The sequence below is a fragment of the Lissotriton helveticus genome, chromosome 1_1, assembly GCF_964261635.1.
Source record: "Lissotriton helveticus chromosome 1_1, aLisHel1.1, whole genome shotgun sequence".
NCBI classification, from domain to species: Eukaryota; Metazoa; Chordata; class Amphibia; order Caudata; family Salamandridae; genus Lissotriton; species Lissotriton helveticus.
The window spans coordinates 199,965,175-199,985,533 of record NC_136057.1 but is presented as its reverse complement, the minus strand read 5'-3'; the positions used below and the strand labels follow the sequence as shown (position 1 = coordinate 199,985,533).

At 42.8% G+C, this 20,359-nt stretch overlaps 1 protein-coding gene across 4 annotated transcripts in view; it reads right to left on the bottom strand.

Moving 5' to 3' along the window:
- The window catches only part of DMAP1 (DNA methyltransferase 1 associated protein 1), a 588,998-nt gene that overhangs the window by 146,270 nt on the left and 422,369 nt on the right, over positions 1-20,359 (bottom strand). For 3 of the 4 annotated variants that reach the window (XM_078663550.1, XM_078663471.1, XM_078663622.1), the window contains exon 12: positions 16,780-17,735. The exons of the other annotated variant lie outside the window; for it this stretch is intronic. In XM_078663550.1, coding sequence (XP_078519676.1) covers positions 17,646-17,735 — 90 coding nt within the window. In that variant the 3' untranslated portion in view covers positions 16,780-17,645. Of the gene's footprint in view, positions 1-16,779; positions 17,736-20,359 lie in introns of those variants that run through there. 4 annotated transcript variants of the gene reach the window in all.

The window sequence follows — 20,359 nt, the reverse complement described above, 5'->3', positions numbered from 1 at the left end:
GGAAGGAAATAAAATATAAATGAAAACATGGCCGTCAGGAGGAGGGACTAACAACCTGAAAACAAATCAAAAGGCATTTAAGATTGAAGCCAATGAAAAACAGACGGAAAGTGGGCAGAGCTTCCCCCCACAATACTGTATTCAGCATCTCTCGATAAGACAGTGCATGCGCTGCCTAGTCGAGACCTAATGATGAATCCTGGCTGCTTTTGGACAGGCTAGCCCTACTTGGGTGTTGAGCATTTCCTCCTGATATGGTTGCAGCTGTGAGGGTTAAAGATAGGATTTTTGAGTATTGATAGTGAATCCGAGCTGATGCAAAAGATTTATAGTAATCGGAGTGTGTTGACAACATAGAAGTTGTTTATTAGCTTTGATAAGCCAGTCGTCTAGCTTTAGGAAGGCCCAAATGTTTTGTCTTTGTAAATGAGCTGCTACCACTGCGAAGCCTTTGGTGAACACTCTGCGTGCAAAAGTGATTCGAAATGGAAGGACTTGGAATTGATAATGTTTTCCTGCTAAGACAAATCTGAGATATTTGCGATGTGCTGAGTGAATGAGGATGTGAAAGTATGTGCCCTTTAAGTCTAATGTTGCCATGAAGTTGCCTTGTTGTAGAACTGGAAGCACTTGTTGAAGTGTAACCATTTGGCAGTGTTTTGACAGTATGTAGTGATTTAGAGGCCTTAAATCTAAATAGGCCTCCCTTTTTGGGAATGAGGAAGTACAGGGAGTAAACCCCTAACCCTTTATGTTGTATTGAAACTGGCTCTATAGCTCCTTTGAGTAACAGTACCTGCACTTCCTGTTTGAGCAGTTGTTGTTAGAGAAAGAGCCTGTGGGTGTGAGGTGGAATATTGTGAGGATTGCTGATAACACAGGGAAATAACCATGTTGGATAATGTCCAACACCCACCTGCCTGATGTTATTGACTGCCAGGTGGGAAGAATCTTTAGGAGGATCGGGGCAATAATATGTGAGTCACTGTTGTTGCCGGATGGGGCATTACGAGTTTGTGCACCTTTGGAGTTGTTATCCTTGTAATTGCCTCTGAGAAATCCTCTAGATGGAGAGGATTGAGTTTTTGGCCTGTAGAAAGATATGGAGGCATCTGTGGAAGTGGTTTTGGAACCTGGTATATAACAGGAGTGACAAAAGAAGTCTCTATTATTAGGTGTTTCAAGCGTCCCCATAGATTTAGCAACTTCTTATCTTTTTTCATTTCTCTAAGGCCTCATGGACCTGTGGGCCGAAGAGATGCTCCTTATCAAAAGGGACATTTAATAAAGTCTTACTTAAATCGAGAGATATACAACCAGGCATGCTCCTATAGGAGGACACTTGTATTGATGCCTCTGACGGCGGTATCAGCTGATTCCAGTGGGCATCTGATGGAGGAGTTGGAAATTATTTTTCCTTCCTGCACTAATTATTGTCCCTTCTTTCTATGCTCTTCTGGGAGATATTGAAGTAGTTTCTCCATATCATTCATGTGAGCTCTATCATACATGGCCAACAGTCATTGTGTATTTGCAATCCGTAAATGACTGGCAGATTGTGCAGCAACTCCTGTACCTCACACATCTATAAGTTTAGATTCTTAATCATGAGGTGGTGCATCAACAGTAGTTGGTGTTTAAAAATATCAGCTGCATGGCACATCATGCCTTTCAGTATAGTAAGAGATTGAGATGTTCTATGTGTAGTACATAGTGTCTTGAATAAAAATCTTCCTCCATAGATTCTTTATGTAATGTAGCCCCATGGTATACTGCTGCCCTAGCTATAAGCTCCTGATATGACGAAGTATCATTCGGAGGCGAGGGTTTGGCAGGATAGAAGTCTGGATATGTGTGCCCTGGAAGGTCAATATCTTAATCCTGCCAGGGGTCTGGTGGTGGAGGTCCTCCATAATTGTCATCATCTCCTATATCTGGGTCTGTGTGGAGATCCCAGAGGTGCAATATTTATGGGAATGTGTGGTGAGTTAGGGGCAAGTGATGGAGGTGGTGGTATATGGTGCGAAGAGAAAGGAGGAAAAGGGTGCAAGGGACTGGTGCAAGGGACTGGTAGCTTTGTCCTTTTTCCTCTTTTTTAAAGGCACTGTAAGTTCAATATCTCGTTGAAATGAGGTTTACCTCTTAGAAGGCACTGAAGCAATCTTTGTGATAATGCGGCCAGTATGTTCGGTTTTTCCTACAATGTCTCTAAAATTGGCTTCAAAAGTGTTGAGGGAGTGGATTTCTGTTATGGTGCAAAAGGTTTCGGAGCTGAACTTGATTTCACTTTTGGAAACCAGAGCAGTGGAAACCAAAGACGTGTTAACTCAGCTTGGTGCTGAGCCGGAAGGCGAGGCAGCCGAATCGGATTCTCTGTGGCTACCATGACTAGATGGCAATAGTAGCCCGGAAGCCTTTTGTTTAATAGGAACTGAAGATTTTTGTGTGGCAGGTGAGGGATTTGAGCACTCACTGCACCTTGACCTGGTGGAAGATCATGTGACTTCAAATCATTCTCTAAGTCAGAGTCCAAATCTTGAATTGAAAATGCTCTTTCCTCTTTGGCATCTTCTTTTGGTTCGATATCTCACTGACCGAAGCGATTAGGTGATCTCACGTCTCTGCATCTCTCTGCGTCAAGTCCGAAGGTTCCACAAGATCTTTTTGGATTGAAACGACTGACATGCCTCACAATCTTCTTTGTGCTCGGGAGATAAACACAGATTGCAGACCTTGTGAAGGTCAGTACGCGTGTACTTGGAATGGCACAGAGGGCAGAATCGAAATGGAGTCCAGATCATTTATTTATTTTATTTATTTATTTAAGCGTATAAAGCGCACAGCTACCCGCAGTGGGTTTCCCGGCGCTAAGGGACAGACTGAAGAAGAATTTGTATGCTGAGTATGCCAAAAGGAAGCTCCAATTTACTGTTGGAAGAGCCAGGTTTTAAGCCCTTTACGGAAGCGAAAAAGATTGGTTTCTGTCTTCAGGGTCATGGGAAGAGCATTCCAGAGTTTAGGCCCCAGATAGGCAAAAGAGCGCCCTCCCATTCTAGCTAGCCTAAATCTGGGGATGGAATAATCACCGTTCCCTGAAGATCTGAGGACACGATTAGGTTTATAGGCCTGAATAAGGCCCTGAAGGTATTTAGGGGCAGAGCCTTGCTTAATTTTAAAAACATGGCAAAGGGCCTTGAACTTGATTCTCTCCGGGACTCTAAGCCAATGTAGGTCGAGAAGAGCTGGAGAGGCGGATATCCTCCTGGGGACGTTGCGAAGCAGCCGAGCAGCTGCGTTCTGAACAACCTGGAGTTTTTTTATGGTTGTCAGATCAGCTCCGAGATATAGAACGTTGCCGTAGTCCAGGCGGGAAACAACCAACGCCTGGACTACCGTTCTTTGTGTGGAAGGGGGCAACATCCAGAGAATTTTTTGAAGCCATCTCAGGGTGGCGAAACAAATAGCGGCTACCTTTACAGCCTGCTGTCTCATCGTAAATTTCTCATCAATGAGGAACCCGAGATTGCGAACTACAGTTACAGGCTGAGGGGTAGGTCCCATATCATTGGGCCATTGGTGGGGGCCCCAGAGCTCCTTACCCCTGCCAAGTATCACAACCTCGGTCTTGTCACCGTTAAGTTTCAAGAAATTATTCTTCATCCACCTAGAGACACGAACCAGGCCTTCTCTCAAGACAGAGGTATCTGTGCCCTCTGTGTTAGAGAGAGAGAAGATGATCTGTGTGTCATCGGCGTAGGAGTATAAAGTGAGTCCGGCTTCCTCCATGATGGTGGCCAGGGGTCTTACATAGATGTTGAATAATAGAGGACTAATTATAGACCCCTGAGGCACGCCGTACGCCGATGGACAGATCTTAGATGAAGCAGAGGCCGAAATCACCTGAAAAGTGCGGTCACTTAAAAAAGAGGCTATCCAGGCTAGTGCAGCGCCTTCTACACCCAGGGACCGAAGAGTCGTAAGGAGAATAGAATGGGACACAGTGTCGAACGCCGCGCTCAAGTCCAAAAGAATGAGGGCAGATGTTTCTCCACGATCAACACTGTGTCTCAGACTTTCGGTAACTCCCAGGAGTGTAGTTTCGGTCGAATGATGCGCTCTAAAGCCTGACTGGGAAGGATGGAGAAATCCCGTGCTTTCCACAAGGTGAGTTAGTTGCGTATTAATATGCCTCTCCAGGATTTTCGACAGAATTGGAAGCAATGAGATTGGTCTGAAGTTATCAGCAGAGTATTATCGATAGAGTAGAGAGCCTTCCGATTTTCAAAATGTGAGGGATGGAAAACGAGTTTGAAACAGTACAGATGAGGGTAGAGTGAATTACGCATCAAGAGGATTCCAAAAATGGTCTCAAACCAGAGCGCTGTAATACAGGTCAAACCGGATGGCGGAAAGAAAACAATCTAACAATCGAGTCGATGCCCATGCGCACTATTACCAAGAGGAGGAGGCACCTTACCTTGTGATTCGAAATACTTCTTAGAAGAAAAACGACTTGAAACATCCGTAACCAACACTAGATTGCAAGAGTATGCTAAGCATGTATATCTATAGCCAAACATGCCTCAAACATAGGACTTGCCAGAATATGAAAATCAAGATAAAAGTTGCACCTACAAGAGGGGGTGTTGCGATTTCACACTGAAGCAGTATCTAGAGAAAATGCTTTCTTACTAACATACCTAGCTCTAAATTGATGGTGTGAAAGAGCAAGAGTGCATTGCACAACCTGCAAGGGAACCATAATTGTAGACGAGAGTAAATGCACGCACATTTTTAACATGCCTGAGAATTTTATGCATTATAACAAGGTAGGGAATTACAGGGATATGTACTATGTATGCTGGAAAAGAGCTTACTTTTCGTTACAATGGGGGTTTAGAGACTCCTGTTATTTAGCTATGGTGTCCTCACAAATAGATCATACAAGACAATTGAAAAACATTCATATTTAAAGTCAGAGGAGAGATGCAGGAGAAAATACTTTGGACAATTTTTCAGCAATGACCTCTCCAAACTGTGTAGTTTTAAAAGTGGTATAGATACAAAAAGCAATTCCAGTTGATTAAAAAATGGTATATTAATGACACCTCTGCCACTCTTTCTAACATTACCATAGACATGATCTCGATGAGTGGAATGGTTCAGAAAAACAGAATGGCCTTCGAATTTGCCTTGACTAAGGAGAGTATGGTATGTAAGTAAACTACCAAACACCCATTGTTACACTTCTCTTCCTGATAATACCTGGAAAGTGTAACATCTTATGTTTGACACTTGACATTTTTTAAAGAAAGAACAAGAAAAGGGCAAGCCAGGATTATAGGAGGAGATAGGGGACCAGTTACATAGCTGGGGCAAGTGGATTCTAGGACTTTTGGGGGGCAGTACTTGTGGCCTTCGTCCTCTTACTAAGACCAACATGTGTATAGTAGAGCTTATTTTCAATGTGCCTGAAAGTGGGGCAAAAATGTAGAGGCTTCAAGGGATAAAGGCTAGTGTTAGGAGATAGAAAAGAAGAAATATAAAAGGTATATGAATTCCCAAAGTAGGCAAGGTGTTTAAATGGCATTGATTTGTGAAGTTGGCACCTATTGTTAGGAATGAATTGTGAGCGGCTCCGCCGATACATTTTTATACCTGACTAAATATTGTGAATGAATTGCTGCAATACTAACACATACAAAGGCTTCAGGTAATAACAGTTGAGGTGGTATTTTGAAGGAGCTTTGACACGTGCTACAAAAAACAGTTTCCTTAACGGTAGGCCTACAGAACAACACCAGCGTGTAAGTCGTGCACACAGATGCCACCAAAAAAGCATGAAAGAAAAACACCTGAAAAGTGAGATTATAACTTCAAGCATCATTCACTTCAGGAACCCGTTTAACATGAGGAACGGTGTTTCTTCTTCCATCTTAAGAAAGAAGCACAACAGAGATGACAAAAGTAGACCAGTGCACTAAAAGGTGTAGAGTCAGACCTGACAAAGCCATGTCTGAGATGCAAAATGGACTGTGCCGCACCATTGTGGCGGTACGACAAAAATGGGGCTTCAATGCAAAGAAAAGAGAACACACTTCAATGAAAAAGCTACTAAGAAACTTCTTCATAAGACTTCTATGGAGAAGTGTAATCAACCAGAAGCATACATGGCATGCTTGCAGGCAACTCAATGCTGGGCTGATCTTGGCTGTACCAAATGGGAGCCTGAGACTGAACTTAACAGTGCTTTACGCTTGCTTCCTTTAAAGTCAAGAACGCAGTATAATATTTCGACTAGTGTTGAAATGAAGTGTTAGGAGCAAGCTGATTTATTGAACAGGTGCGAACCTATCAGAGTTTTGCATTCAGTGAGCCAGCTTTATCTGGTGGTTCTCCGCATCAGATGATCTTCTTATGGACTCAAGCGATGATCTGTGTTCGGTATTAAAGCAGTAGATGGTCGTCCCTTTCACAGTCGCCAGTTCAATTCTCCGTATTAAAGTATGCAATGACAATTTGTTGGTTTTACTGATTTGGTGCAACTCTTGTCAAGGTGTTTGTTGCCTGGGTTGCTCTGGCACTCAGATGTGGTCACTGAGTGTCCTGTACAAATACAATGTATGGATAAAACGCTGATGGCGCTAAAGAACAAGTGCAAGGACTTGGAAAATCTGTCCAGCTGAAACAACAAACTTAAATATCGAAAAGGGACAGAAGAGGAAAATGTACGTAAGTATCTGAACACATGTAATACCTTCTTTGTGTTAGTATCACTGTGGACATTAAGATGAACCAACCATTTAATTTGAAAAATAAGAAACAACTGGATATTTGAGATATTTGAGGAAGGAAACAAATTTACAAATTAAAGAAATTGAGGAAGGTGAGATCATCCTTAAAAGTGATGCGGCAATGAGCGGCCTACAACCTTGCAACGAGTATCAGAGCTATCTTGGAAAAGAGGGTTCCCAAAAGTGAATATGGAGGTCAGAGGCTGACAAGAGAAGCGAGTAGCATAGCAAGATAGTTGGGTTGACAAAAGCTATAAGTTACCACTCATGAACAAATCGGGAATGAGTTGAGGTGGTGAGTACCAGAGAAGAGGAAATGACAGGAAGGTTAAAGAGAGCCCACAGATTAACAGGAAGAGAATACTAATTGATGGCCATAACTCGGTAAGAGTAAACCAGCTGGTACAGACAGACAGATTAAAAGTAGGGTAAGCATTTATAGCAATGCCTAAGAGGCCTCTCTAGATTGGCTTAACAATCACCTTGAAGTTATAATGCATTGCTTAGGTGCAATATATTACGCTGGGGAACACGGGTCTGTGTGGACTGAAAGAGAATTATTCTCAAAAGAGATGGAATATGTTGTTATCTAAATTACAATAAAAATACTATAAAAGAGTGCAGATTACTACAAGTAGTAGTACAATGTATCTAGGTAAATAGCTTGTATACTACACCTCTTGAAAGGCATGGAAGGGAAAAAGCTCACTTCCTTCAAGGAACCCGATTGAGCCAGGAAGATAAAGATAGGCTGAGCTACCAAATATATATCAAGCATTATATTTGACCATTGAGCAAAAGATTTATGTGGGTGCTGATCCCTACTGTGACAAACTGTGCAAAGCACTGTCAAAGCGTGATTAAAGAAATGCATAGGAAGACAGACCTACACCTACACAGCATCAGGCAAGACATATTTATTTTATGAGCAGCACAAGCATAATGTTGTGTAACATTCACTGAAGTGGTTACTCCTCTCCTTTACCTAATTGCTCTTTGATCATCATTACATGCAATGGCATTAATTCCGGGATGAGCAGTTGTGACTTACTGTACGAAATCGGTGAATTGCAATAATTGTGCCACACTAGACCACCTTCTTATGACTGTTGGCCATCTTGACTCAACACCAGGCCAGCACTTAACCATGGGCAATGCGTCCACCGGAGCAGCTCCTACAACAGTTGCTGGAGCGCTCAAACTTCAATTTCCATGGGTAAGGGCGATTTTTCATCTACAATTATTTTTCTTCATTAGTATTGACGGTTTTACCTTTGAGGCCTCCACTGTTTAAGACTCTGCTCGCTTACATGTAGGATCCAACATTCCACACCTGAAATGCTGAAAAACGGCTCATCGTTCCAACTTCCTGATTATTTTTCTTTGTGGGATAGGTTAGGAAAAAAACCTTGTAGCCAAATGTTACTTACACACTCTATTTCCACACATGGAATGGTTTAGAAAACAAAAATCGCATTGCCACCAATAAGCTCATTTCCTTTCAAATTGAACAATTTAAACCACTTGTTGAGAAATTCATTGTTTTAAATAAGGAGTCTGGTCATTTTGGGGGTGAGAGAATCAAGTTTGAGAGTGAACATGTGCACCAAATGCTAAAGGAGAAACTTGTGCTCTCTATAATGGCACTTGTGAACTGTCTCAATTGACACCTGGAAGAGTGGTCTACAAAATGTGAAAGGCGGAGTCCGAGTAGGACGGGGGAACAAAGTGACTGCTCTAAGATGCGTGCTATCTTCCTTGCACATATGGAGAGTTACTTGCTGTCAATATCAAGGGTGCAATAAACCACATTGTTTTAGAATATAGTGCTATTATCAGTGTTTGCTTAATACTCTGTCTGCATTTTGCTTATCAATCCTCAAGGTGATGACCTCTGAACCAAAGTTTAAAACATTATTATTAGACCTGGCATCCGTGGCGTGATTTCCTCCTAACCTTATGCCTTAAGACCTCCTGTTTTTGCTGACTTTGTTTTGTGGCCTTAGAACTCGGCGCACTTTACAACTCCTAACCAGTGCTAAAATGCTTGTGCTCTCTGCTCACAACATGGTAACATTGGCTTATAGAACCTTGCCATATTTTATTTACTTATAAGTCTTGGTGAAGTGCAATACATGTGCCTGGGCCTGTAAATTAAGTGTAGGGCTCCCAGTTTTATGGGATTTTTTTTAAACATTTCCGTCTGTATTTATCCATTTTTTTTGTGGTCTTTTTATCTGTATTTATCCACATTTATTTTTGTCTCATGCAAAGGAAGAAGCTGAAGCTAGTATTTTTTCACATTTATTTAAATAGACAACGCGCACCCTGACTCGCTTGTTATAGGTGTAGATATATAGATATATATATAGATTATATATATATATATTACAAATTAAGTAAACACAATACATTTATCTTAAAACTTTGCCATTGTAGTACAAGCACATGTGCATTTCAATAGAGTTTGAGGACATTAAGGCACTTTCTGGTTTGTTTTTATCTTTGTGCAGTCTGATCTCTAGACAGTAGTGCGAACTATTCAGAGCACTGCTGCTGCTGAGGGAGTCCCTGTGTCTCAGCTATTCATATGGTCAGCACAGCTTGACCTCGCTTAGGACTTCTGATCTACATCTTTATAAACTGTTAACAACCTTCACTTAGAGCAAATTTAATCCATGGCCTCTTGCCGCCTGTACCCATTACATGTACGCATTTCACTTTAATTGATTTGCCCAGAATCACGGGACGGTGAAGTCGACACCCAGACTAAAATTCTACTTTCATTCCTCCCATTACTACACGCTCATCTTGAATAGTTGGTTACCTTTTGCTTCGGGAGAGTTTTTTTTTTGTCAAGAAAATAACAATTGTTTGGCGTGGTGCATATTTTTCTAGTTTTGTATAGCGCGAGCTCGCACCGAAGGTATTGGAGTGCTTTACAGGGGCACCAGTTTCATTACACAAGGTCACATTACATTTTTACACGCACCGGCAAATTAACTGATTTGCCCAGAATCACGGGATGGTGAGCAGGCACTGAGACTCGAGTCTGGTTACTCACTTCAGGATAAATAAGAGTGCTACCCATGAAACCTGTTTAATAGGCTTGACCACCAAATGAGAGCCCTGCTTGCCTATGCCTTGAAGCCGCCCCTTATTGGCGACAGTGTGAAGGTATTAAGAATGCCAGTAGAGGGACGACACTGCATAGGACTCGAAGTAAGAATGGATTTTTTTGTGATGATTCCAGAGAGGTGTCGAATATAAATCCCCTATTGCTTAAACAGCTTTTGAATGGCTCGGGACAGGACCCTGAGTAATCAGTGTTGGCACAAGGCATTTGTTACTCCGTCATCCACCATGGGAAAAGGGAGGGTGCACTTGAGGTTCCAAAAAGACCTCGAGCTGAGCCAGGCTTCAGTCCTGAGTTTTCAGTAGCTCCCCCACATCAAATATCTGAACACAATGACTGCAAAAAAAGGCTGCAAATTGATGGCCAGGTGGCAATGGGGAAATCACAACAATCGACCCTGTGCAGCAGCAGACGACCAACACCCTTAGGGCTCAAAGTGCTTTAACCCCTCCCCCCCTCCCCTCCCCCTCTCGTTGTGTGTCAGCCAGGCCGAGACCGAGTACTTCACAGGTCTTTTAAAAGGGCATTTACTTGTTAATGAAGATTTGATGCTTTCTCACCGCTTCTTCGAGCCGGGCTGTACCTCCACTCTGCCTATTGCTGGAAGTATGAGCCCCCCCCTGAAATTTTTGTTAGCCGCCCCCTCCCCCCATGAAATTTGACTCTAGTTACGCCTCTGTGCAGCAGGTACACTGCACAAGGACACATACCTTTGGCTTTAAACTGGCTGAGTGGCTGGGGCAGAGATCGCTCGAAGGGAGGAAAACAGGCAGCAAGTCCAAGGACCAAGAGCACAAGTGATGTCAGGAGACAGAAAGATGCATTTCCTCAATCAGGGTGAGCCAGTAGTGTTCACAGTGCAGGTAAAAAAAAGAGGAAGCAGGGACGTGAGCCCCAAAAACTAAAGGGCAAAAAGGTATGGGGACTGGTCCGGAGAAGTGCTGACATGCCCCACACTTAAGCTGAACATTAATGGTAGAGTTACTGTGATGTCACAGCAAACCATCTGTGATGTCATAATTCACTCGAGGTGATATATTGATAGTGTTTGCACTCCTTGAGAACTCCCCCCCCCAAAAAGGAATGGTAAAGTTACTGAGAGTTCTGAATGTCCCGGGGTCCCCTGACCACTTACCCATGGTGTTCCCTCCCTTTCCACCTCTGCCACCTGCAGCCACAGCTATCTACACAGGCGCTGAGTCTAGAGAAAGACCCAGTTCATTCCAGCCTAAACAGCAAGTGAGTGTATTCATAAAAGTCGATAAGCGCTATGGCCTGTTGCTGTCTGGGTCATAGAAACAAATCAGTCTTCCTCGGCAGAGGACTGCTTAGGCCAGACAGGGAGGCCAGGGTGATGTAGAGGGCAGAGTCTTCAGGAGATCCTGGCAGCAGTTTCAGATTTCTGTCCACAGGCCCTGAGCACCCCAGACATGAATAGATACCATGTAGCGAGTTTGTCAGTATTTTTCTGTCTTTATTTATAAATACAGGAAAAAAAACGGTTTTCTGTCTGTATTTAAATGTAGAAATCCGTTTAAACGGAAAACCGGGAGCCTTAATTAAGTGCTACCAAGGGGTCTGCAGCACTGATTGGGCAACCCACTTCAGCACCTGAAATTGCAGAACCTGTGTGTGCCGTTTTAAGCTAGTAAAATAAACCTGTGCCAAGCCCATCAAACTTGTTTTTTCATGCATATAAGTAACACCTAAGGTAGACACTGGACAGCCCCAGGAGCATGGTGAAGTGAAGCTGGAAGTGTACTTTTAAGTTTGACATGTCCTGGTTGTGAAAAACTAAAACCTTATCTACGAGAAGATTAAGCAGTCAGGGATTGTCGGGAGAAATACCACCTTTCCCTCCCCGACAATAGCCATCTCATCTATTCCATCTCTGCCTTTAGTGGGTACCAGTATCTCATTTACCACATTTCCAGAGATTAATCTCTCTGATGCTACTCTTCTGGCCAGTCAAATCAAAACAGGTTCTCCCTCGGATCTTCTGCCAGCGAAAATGGTGGGCTCTCTTGGGAATCTGCTCCTACCTGGAATCCAAACTGTGATCAATCTCTCTCTTAGAGAAGGTCATGTGCCTGTTGAATGGAAGAGAGCGGTAGTGAACCCTATTCGAAAGAATGCAGCCCTCCCATGGTCGGACCTTTCCAATCTTCGTCCTATTTCCTTACTTCCTCATATCAGCAAGATGACCGAGAAACATGTGAATATCCATCTTTCCAAGTTTATCGAGGCAGCGGGTGGTCTGGACCATTCTCAATCTGGGTTCAGACCAAACCACAGCACCGAGTCGGCCCTCCTCTCCGTGACCAATACTATCAGGATGGCACAGGATAGAGGAGGCTCCATGATCTTGGTGCTGTTGGACTTATCCGCTGCCTTTGATACGGTTTCGCATGACATTTTCTCGGTCGTCTGCGGAAGGTGGGAATAGGCGGCTCGGCTCTGGCCTGGCTAAAAAGCTTTCTTTCGGGTCGGTCACAAACCGTCAGGTTGGGCTCCCATCAATCAATCTTTAGGGAGCTCACTAAGGGGGTTCCACAGGGCTCATGCCTAAGCCCTACACTTTTTAACGTTTATGTGGCCCCCCTGGCGGATATTGTGAGAGAATATGGGTTCACTCCAATATCGTACGCTGACGATACTCTGCTTTTGTTTCCCTTTCATACCCTGACACCGGCAATCAAACAGGCATTTGCCACAGGTATGAGAGCAGTATCGGACTGGATGGCCTCCAACTGCCTGCAATGTAATGTAAGCAAGACGGAGGTCGTGCTTTTTGGAGAAGCCCCACTCTTGTGGTCTCCTGAGTGGTGCCCCCCGGATCTAGGATCTGCTCCTCTCCCTAAGCAGACAGTAAAAAATTTGGGGGTGCGACTGGACCAGGTGCTATTGCTCAAGGAACATGTGAGGTGTATGAAAATAAGGGTTGTACCCAACTATAGTTACTGGACCTGGGTGAACTATGTACTAAGAGGAAGGGGTCCCAGTCCTGTCAAACAATTCATAAAGAAAATTCAATTATAGAATCACACAAAGACTGAATCAGTCCACATTGTTTTAATCACAATGGGAGATAGCGATACATATCATACTTTTTAGACAATAGATACTATGTTGAACAGTGCCCCAGTTTGGGAGAGGGGGGGGTTGTGGGTGATATCAAGTGAGGAAAAAGTGATAGGGAAAGGATGACGTGACAGAATAATCAATCAATTGGAAGTGAACAATATAAAGAGTTACATATTCTGTACAAAAAGGACTTCAAGGTTCACACTGCTGTATTTACAAATGTCATACTCCATAAAAGTTCAATCAAATGAAGAATTAGGACATGGAGTTGGCATAGAAAACAAATGGTTGTCGACGTCATCCTTTCCCTATCACTTTTTCCTCACTTGATATCACCCACAACCCCCCCCTCTCCCAAACTGGGGCACTGTTCAACATAGTATCTATTGTCTAAAAAGTATGATATGTATCGCTATCTCCCATTGTGATTAAAACAATGTGGACTGATTCAGTCTTTGTGTGATTCTTTAATTGAATTTTCTTTATGAATTGTTTGACAGGGCTGGGACCCCTTCCTCTTAGTACAAGGAACATGTGAGTCTGGTGGCGAGAACATGTTTCAGGACCATTGGGCTCCTGAGACGTGTGTTCCCGCACCTGGATGACTGCTACAGGAAAACACTGGTCCAGACACTGGTCGTCAGTAGATTGGACTACTGCAACGGTTTACTGCTCTCCGTCAATGAAGAGCAGTTGAGTCGTTTGCAGGTGGTCCAGAATACTGCGGCCAGACTAATTCTGGGCGCCCCCCCCTCAGGTCTTCTTCACACCCTCTTTTGTGTAAACTCCACTGGTTGCCTATTCGCCAGAGAATCAAGTTTAAAGTGTTCTGTATAATCCATAGATGCCTCCAGGGATCTGGCCCTAAATATCTGGCTGAATTATTTCAGCTGTATATTCCTACCCGTTCATTGCGCTCCAGTAACTCACTATTGTTCCAAGTCCCTCGGATCAAGAAGGCAAGACAAGGGGGCCGTGCCCTGTCTTTTAAGGGTCCCACTTTATGGAACAATTTGCCCCTTGCCCTAAGACAAATTACTAATATACAGACCTTAAAGAAAGCTTTAAAAACTCATCTGTTTCCAGCCATCTAATATCCTGGCCTCCCTATGTTTATGTTTCTGATCTGGCATCTTGGAAAACCATAAGCGCGGAGATACCCTATGGGTCGATTCCTGCGCTATAGAAGACCTTAAATAAATAAATAAATAAAGTCATATTTCACTACTGCAAGGCTTATGTCTCCTATAGGATAACATTGTAGTTGCTTTATTACATTTTATAAGTGTATTTCCATATGGGACGAGATAACTGGATCATGTTTGAAGTCTTTGGAATCGAAGCTTAAAATTCTAACGTAAGGTGAAGTCGGATTTTAAATTGAAATTCTGAAATAGCCATTTTTACAACGTAGCATTTTCACGCCTTAGTCATTTGGGGTGTAGTTGTGCTTTGTGTACTCCTCCTAGACAGTAACATACAATGGGAGCTTAGGTGTAACTGGATGGGCCATCACTGGCAGGATGGGAGAGAGGAGCAGTGGTCAGCCTCACACCTGAGTAGGCTGGGTCCTGTCTCCACACAAAGGACAGCATTGCCACTGTAGTTAGTCTCGAGTCAGAAGGGCATCTGTGCACTTCAAAAGCACAAGTTTCTCCCCTCTTCAAAGGTACAAATGTGTATAGAAGAAGGACCTAAGACACCACCACGGCAGTACACTTCTAGACCTTTGGATACTCTGCCAGGAAGACGGAGTGCAGCTAAACAACCGCCACTCTGCTAGACTGCATTTGGCTGAACTCCTGCTTTGCGGTGCCTACCTGCTACCGTCTTGCCTGGGTGAGAAGGATTGGACCTACAATTCTTTAACCAAGCACCCAGAGTGACTCCAAGAGCGAGTAGGCTGACCACCTGATTTGAAATCTCAGGGACTTAACAGGCTTCAAACTATGCTGCATTTGCACCTGGACTCTGCCATCTGTGACCCTACCCTATCAAGTGGTGCCAACCCAGTTCTGGGCCCTTTGAAGTGGGATTAAAGTGCTTTACCATCCTCTGTGGGTCCAGTGGAACCAACACATCTCCTCTGCTGCGCAACCCTGACCAAAATTGAAGCATCTCCGCAGCTGCATGGATTAGACCCGTCAAAGACTTGCACTGCCACCATAGCCTGCATCGCATTTGGAACCACTGCTCTGTGACGCATCCTTAGTGCAGGCCCACGTAACTCTCGTAGTTGGCAGCCTCGACAACCACACCGGACACAGGACTTTGCGTGTCATCAGGATCAACTACCTCGATGCTACAGGACCTTGCACCTCAGCTGCGCTGCATGTCAGAACCGACAGCATCACCTTGACTGCACAAGGCATCTTTAACACAGATCCACACAAAGCTCTACAAACCAGGATTGAAGGTACTCTGTTGTGCTGGCTCAACTGGATGCCTGCAGTCAGCCCGAGCTCCATTGCAGTTGGCCTAAACTTGTGACTTTGTCCCAGTCCGGCAGTACCAGCTTTCCACAGTTGTCGCTTTACGCATTTTGGCACTATTTTCTTTAAAAACTTAAAAATTCTGGTTCTATTAATTGCTTTTTTTACGTGTTGGTCTTGTTATATTTATTATATTCAGCTATATTTTTCTAACACGGTGCAGTATCTTTTCGTGCGGCATTAAATGTTGCACAAATACTTAACACATAGCCTCTAAATTAAGCCTGACTGCTCTGTGCCAAGCCACCAGGGGGTTGAGCACGGGTGGTTAATTTGGGGTTGCTTGTGTCATACCCTGACTAAAACTGTGGGTGCAGCTTGACTAGAGTTCAAACTCCAGTCAATCAGCAACTTAATTTCTTACAAAAATTCTATAGGCTGCAAATTGCGTGTGTCAAAAGCACTAGGGGGAAGTTCATGGTGGACAGCCGCACTGCCTACAAACCATGTAAACATCACTAAATGTAAATTAATTTCTCATTATACACTTCATGGCAGAGGACGAACCATAAGATCTGCTCTCCAAAGAAATTAATACTAAGAGAGTAGACAACAGAGGATAACACCTCTGAGGATGTCTCTTACCAGGACAGATGGATCATCAATAGGTCTAGCGTTTTCTGTACTCTCTAAGAACAGAAAACTTTGGAGGAACAGCTGGATTTGGATTATAGGTTCAAAAGCACTATTTGCAATAAATGCAGTTGGAAACATGTAGTAAGGAATATTTACTTTTAAATTGTAAAAAGAGTTTTAATTTAGCTAGAAAACATTTAATTTAAAAAAAGCTCGGGGAAAACATATTACGGCTGCTGCTTCTTTTTTTTACACCACAACCTGGTCATAAATTCACCCTAGCCATTAACTTGATTTGTGACTGCCTCAGCAAGCCACACTAAACTTTTCCAAATCCAGTCCAGCCAGTTTGGGTGCCAGAGCCAAGTTGTGGTAAGTTAAGTTGTGGAAGTGGTCAAAGTTCGAATTTCAAAGTAAATGTTTTCTAATTTACTGTCTTTCCTAATCAAAACTTTACAACTGCATGGATTTCTAACTAAATATATTTATTACGTAGCCTAACAGTTCTCAAACACACCTTATAGATTCAAAATGTATCTCAGTTTCGGGAAAAGAACTTCCTTGTAGACACTGTCAGTGTTTAGTGATGGCTCAACTGAGCCAAAGACAACGCTTTACAAGAGCAGGGGTGCAGAACAGAAGATTAGTGCATTTTAAACAGTGAAAATATAAATAAATAAAATGGAATTCGAGACAGTTAAAAATCTAAATAAAATACTGTAATTTATTCACTGGATAAGAATGATACAGTCAACTGGCATAGTATGCCAGGAGGTAGAGAGTAAGAGGAGAGTGAGATACATCAAACAGCAAAAACAAAGGCAATCTTCTTCATAACATCAACAATATTAAAAAGTGTCTATCAAGCCAAAATATCAAGCTTTTTGGATGAAAGTGTTAAAAGTCTTTAGAGTACGCTCTTCTGACAGAATCAGGTCAGAAAAATTCAAGCAAAGTATTAAAGAGACTGCAAATTCCAGGATTTGAAGTCTCACCGCAAATGGAAAATAGGACCACAATGTTTCTAAAACAAGTAGGTTATTTTCTTTATTCTACAAAAGGTGTTTAATATCTGGTTAAATGGCTGGAGACACCATGAATTGGCAGTGCAGGGACTAGGCAGCAAGGGATCGCACCCTGGCTTTTGCTCTTTAAAGTTATTTTGGAGGTTGCAGAGGTAGTTAGGAGGAGGGTTTGAGGTTGCCTTCTGGAGCATCCTGATTGGTTCTACGGTCCTGCTGCTGAATAAGGCACAGGTTGCTCCTACTAGAAGTATCATTTTTCTCAAGTTTCCATGTCAAGCCAACACAGAGGGATCTTCACTTTGCACTACACAACCCCTCATTACAGAGGTCTCTTCCTTTAATGCTGGATAAGGTCCAGAAAGGGCCTCATGTTAAAGCACTCTGGACCAGATCTTCTTTGAGAATACGGTCTCCCTCTTTGCAACACCTCCAGCCTTCAATTGACTTTCCAGAGCATGAGATGCTACCGCCAAACCAAACCTGGTGTCATCAGGAGTTCTTGGGAGCCTCCGGAGAGTTTGCGTCCATCACCAATTTCTTACCGCCTCTGTCCCATGGGATCTTCAAAACGGATCTGCAAGTTCAGCTGCTGGTTCATTCTGGAGGAATCTGCTTTTGTTCCTTTACTCTGCCAGAGACAAGAGCCACAGATCACCGTGTATTCCCATAAAGGACCTGCCATATTCAAAGAGCTTTTGCAGCTAAATCCCACCCGCTCATAAGCTGGAATACTCAGGTTCTCCTGAATATTTTCCTGTGAAGTTGGCAGCAAAATCTGTCATGTGAAGCATTTCCCCAATTGACTACTCCTTGAAAGAATAAAATATCAAAGAATAGTAAAGGGAGCAAAGGATTGAATGCGCCTATCAAGGATACATTTCATGTAGGCATGCACATACAAGCAAGCCCCCTTGTATGAACAACCTCTCGCACACTCATACTAATAGTTCAGAAAATAAGGGAGAAATACAGTTTTTAACTGCCTGGGGCACTGATCACCAACTGTGGCACACAGGAGAGAATCTTTGGGGAAGACAAACCAGAGGGATCCTCGAAGGCTGCAATAGTCAATAAAACGTCTTAATAAAGCATATCATAGGTATGGTACCATCAACCTTGGTAAATCTATAGTCCGCATTAGTGGTAGGATTTCAATAACTCGATGCATTCCTTCACTTCGTCCAGAATGAAAACATGATCATGGGGGTCTCCTTTCATCACATACTTCAGTAGAATGAAAAAAGACTCATGTTGGTATCTGTGGATAGATTATTTTGACATCAATATTAAATGTCATTTTTGAGACTACACCAGAGGTGGAACGACTTCTGGGAGCTGTGAATGTAGCCACAACCAGGCAGACCTACGTCATCAGTTTCGTTACAGGGAAAGCATTAGATGGGAAGAATACTACATTTGACCAAGCAGGTTATGAGATCCCACCTGTGTCTCTAATCACATAATTTGCTTGACTTTGCTTTATCTCTGCCTCCTAAACCCAGGTTGGATGCACTGGCCGTTGTAGGACATATCCACTTGCTTAACTGCTGGGCCTCTGGATGCATTTACATAGACTAGCTCCCATGGATTTATCCAATACTTGAAGCTCGAGATACCCACTATCAAGCACTACTGCGGGGTATTCACCCTCCAACCCAAGTGTAGATATGAAGCTTTAGATACATACCAGCCTACACCGCCAACAAGGCCCATATTCCATATAAATGGTTGCTGAAAGGTTATGTAGATTTATAATGTATAAGAGCTCCTAGGTGATGATCCTACTTTCTTTTGTTTCTCAATGTTCAGAGACAGGTGCCTAAAAAAGGCGTGATTAGTCAACTGCTGACTTAGTGCACACACAAACAATTAACCAGAAAAGTGTTTCCCTTAAGCAAAGCAGGGCTTAACCTTTTTCATTGTTAATTTAGCCCTTTCCTGCAGGTCTCTTATCAGCTAAACTGACATTGTTTCTGAACTTTTTTGACAGAATAGACTGAGTTCTAGAGGAGCATGAAGTATGGAATAGAGCCCCAGTGTGCTGTTGACATCTGTCAAAATAAGAGGAACCATAGAAAATAAATGAGACTGCCTTTCTAAAGTATCAGGCAAAATAAAGATTTTTTTATTTTACGGAGTTTTATAGAACGCAAACTTGACCCGAAGGCATCAGGTATCAGGGCGCTTTACATGGCACCAGTTGCGTTACATGATGGCACATTCATTTTTTGTTAGGCACAGGGAGATTAAGTGATTTGCCCAGAATCACAGGATGTTCAGCGTTGTTTCCGATACACGAACCCAGTTACCCAGATTCGAGGAAGACCGCCCTAGCCGTTAGGCCAACTCCTCTCCCCAAAGAATCTTTCAAATTAGCCAAACATCTGAATCTGTAACTTCATCAAATCAAAATCAATTATAACGTATCTGACCTGGAAAGACTACCAGAGATGAGCATTCCCATAGCCTACAATTAGGCATCAAGTTTAATTTTAAATGCTTCAGTGCCATTCTAAGCATGGAATGGGTGAAAAATGAAAAGATATTCTTAATACAAGGATAGCAATACGTTATTAAGCAGTCGGTGTTGCTTGTTACTTGCATGTTCCTTACTCAAGCAAGGTTTGACATTACTCTTTAACGGTAACCATGCGTCAAAATAATTTGACAATTTACATTAGGAAGTTTTGGGGGCCGAAGGAGAAGAAGTGCCTAAGCAAAGATTAAAAGATAAGAAATTAAATGCCATGTGAGGGTTTGGGTACCAGGGACAATCAGAAACACTGGATTTCCACTGCAACATTTAATGTTATTTACTATTGGTGTTGTACAGCCACAAAACAGTTGCACTCTATATGGATAGTGTTAGTCTTCGATTCTCTATGGGCAACGAAGTTGAGTAGTTAAAACTTCTCAAAGAGATACTATGAGTTGTATACATTAAATAAAAGGCAATACGTTAAATTTAAATTTACTGAAACGTCTGGGCCAGAGAAAAAAAAACACTAAATCATTTTAAAGCTAAGTTCAAGGTGTTAGATTTTAATTTAATTAACACTGTCTTTTTGGCCAATGTTACATAGTGGGGATGATTCGGCTGTGCTTGTGTCTTTCTGTGAAAACTCAGGTCTTTTGAGGAGTCTGCGGCTGCGCAAAACGAAGTTTTGTGTTTTAAAGAGTTACTTCAAAGACTAAAATGAAAGGTGCTGCAGTGTTTGTATGCAGTTACATTCTGAGGACAATGAGGCAAGG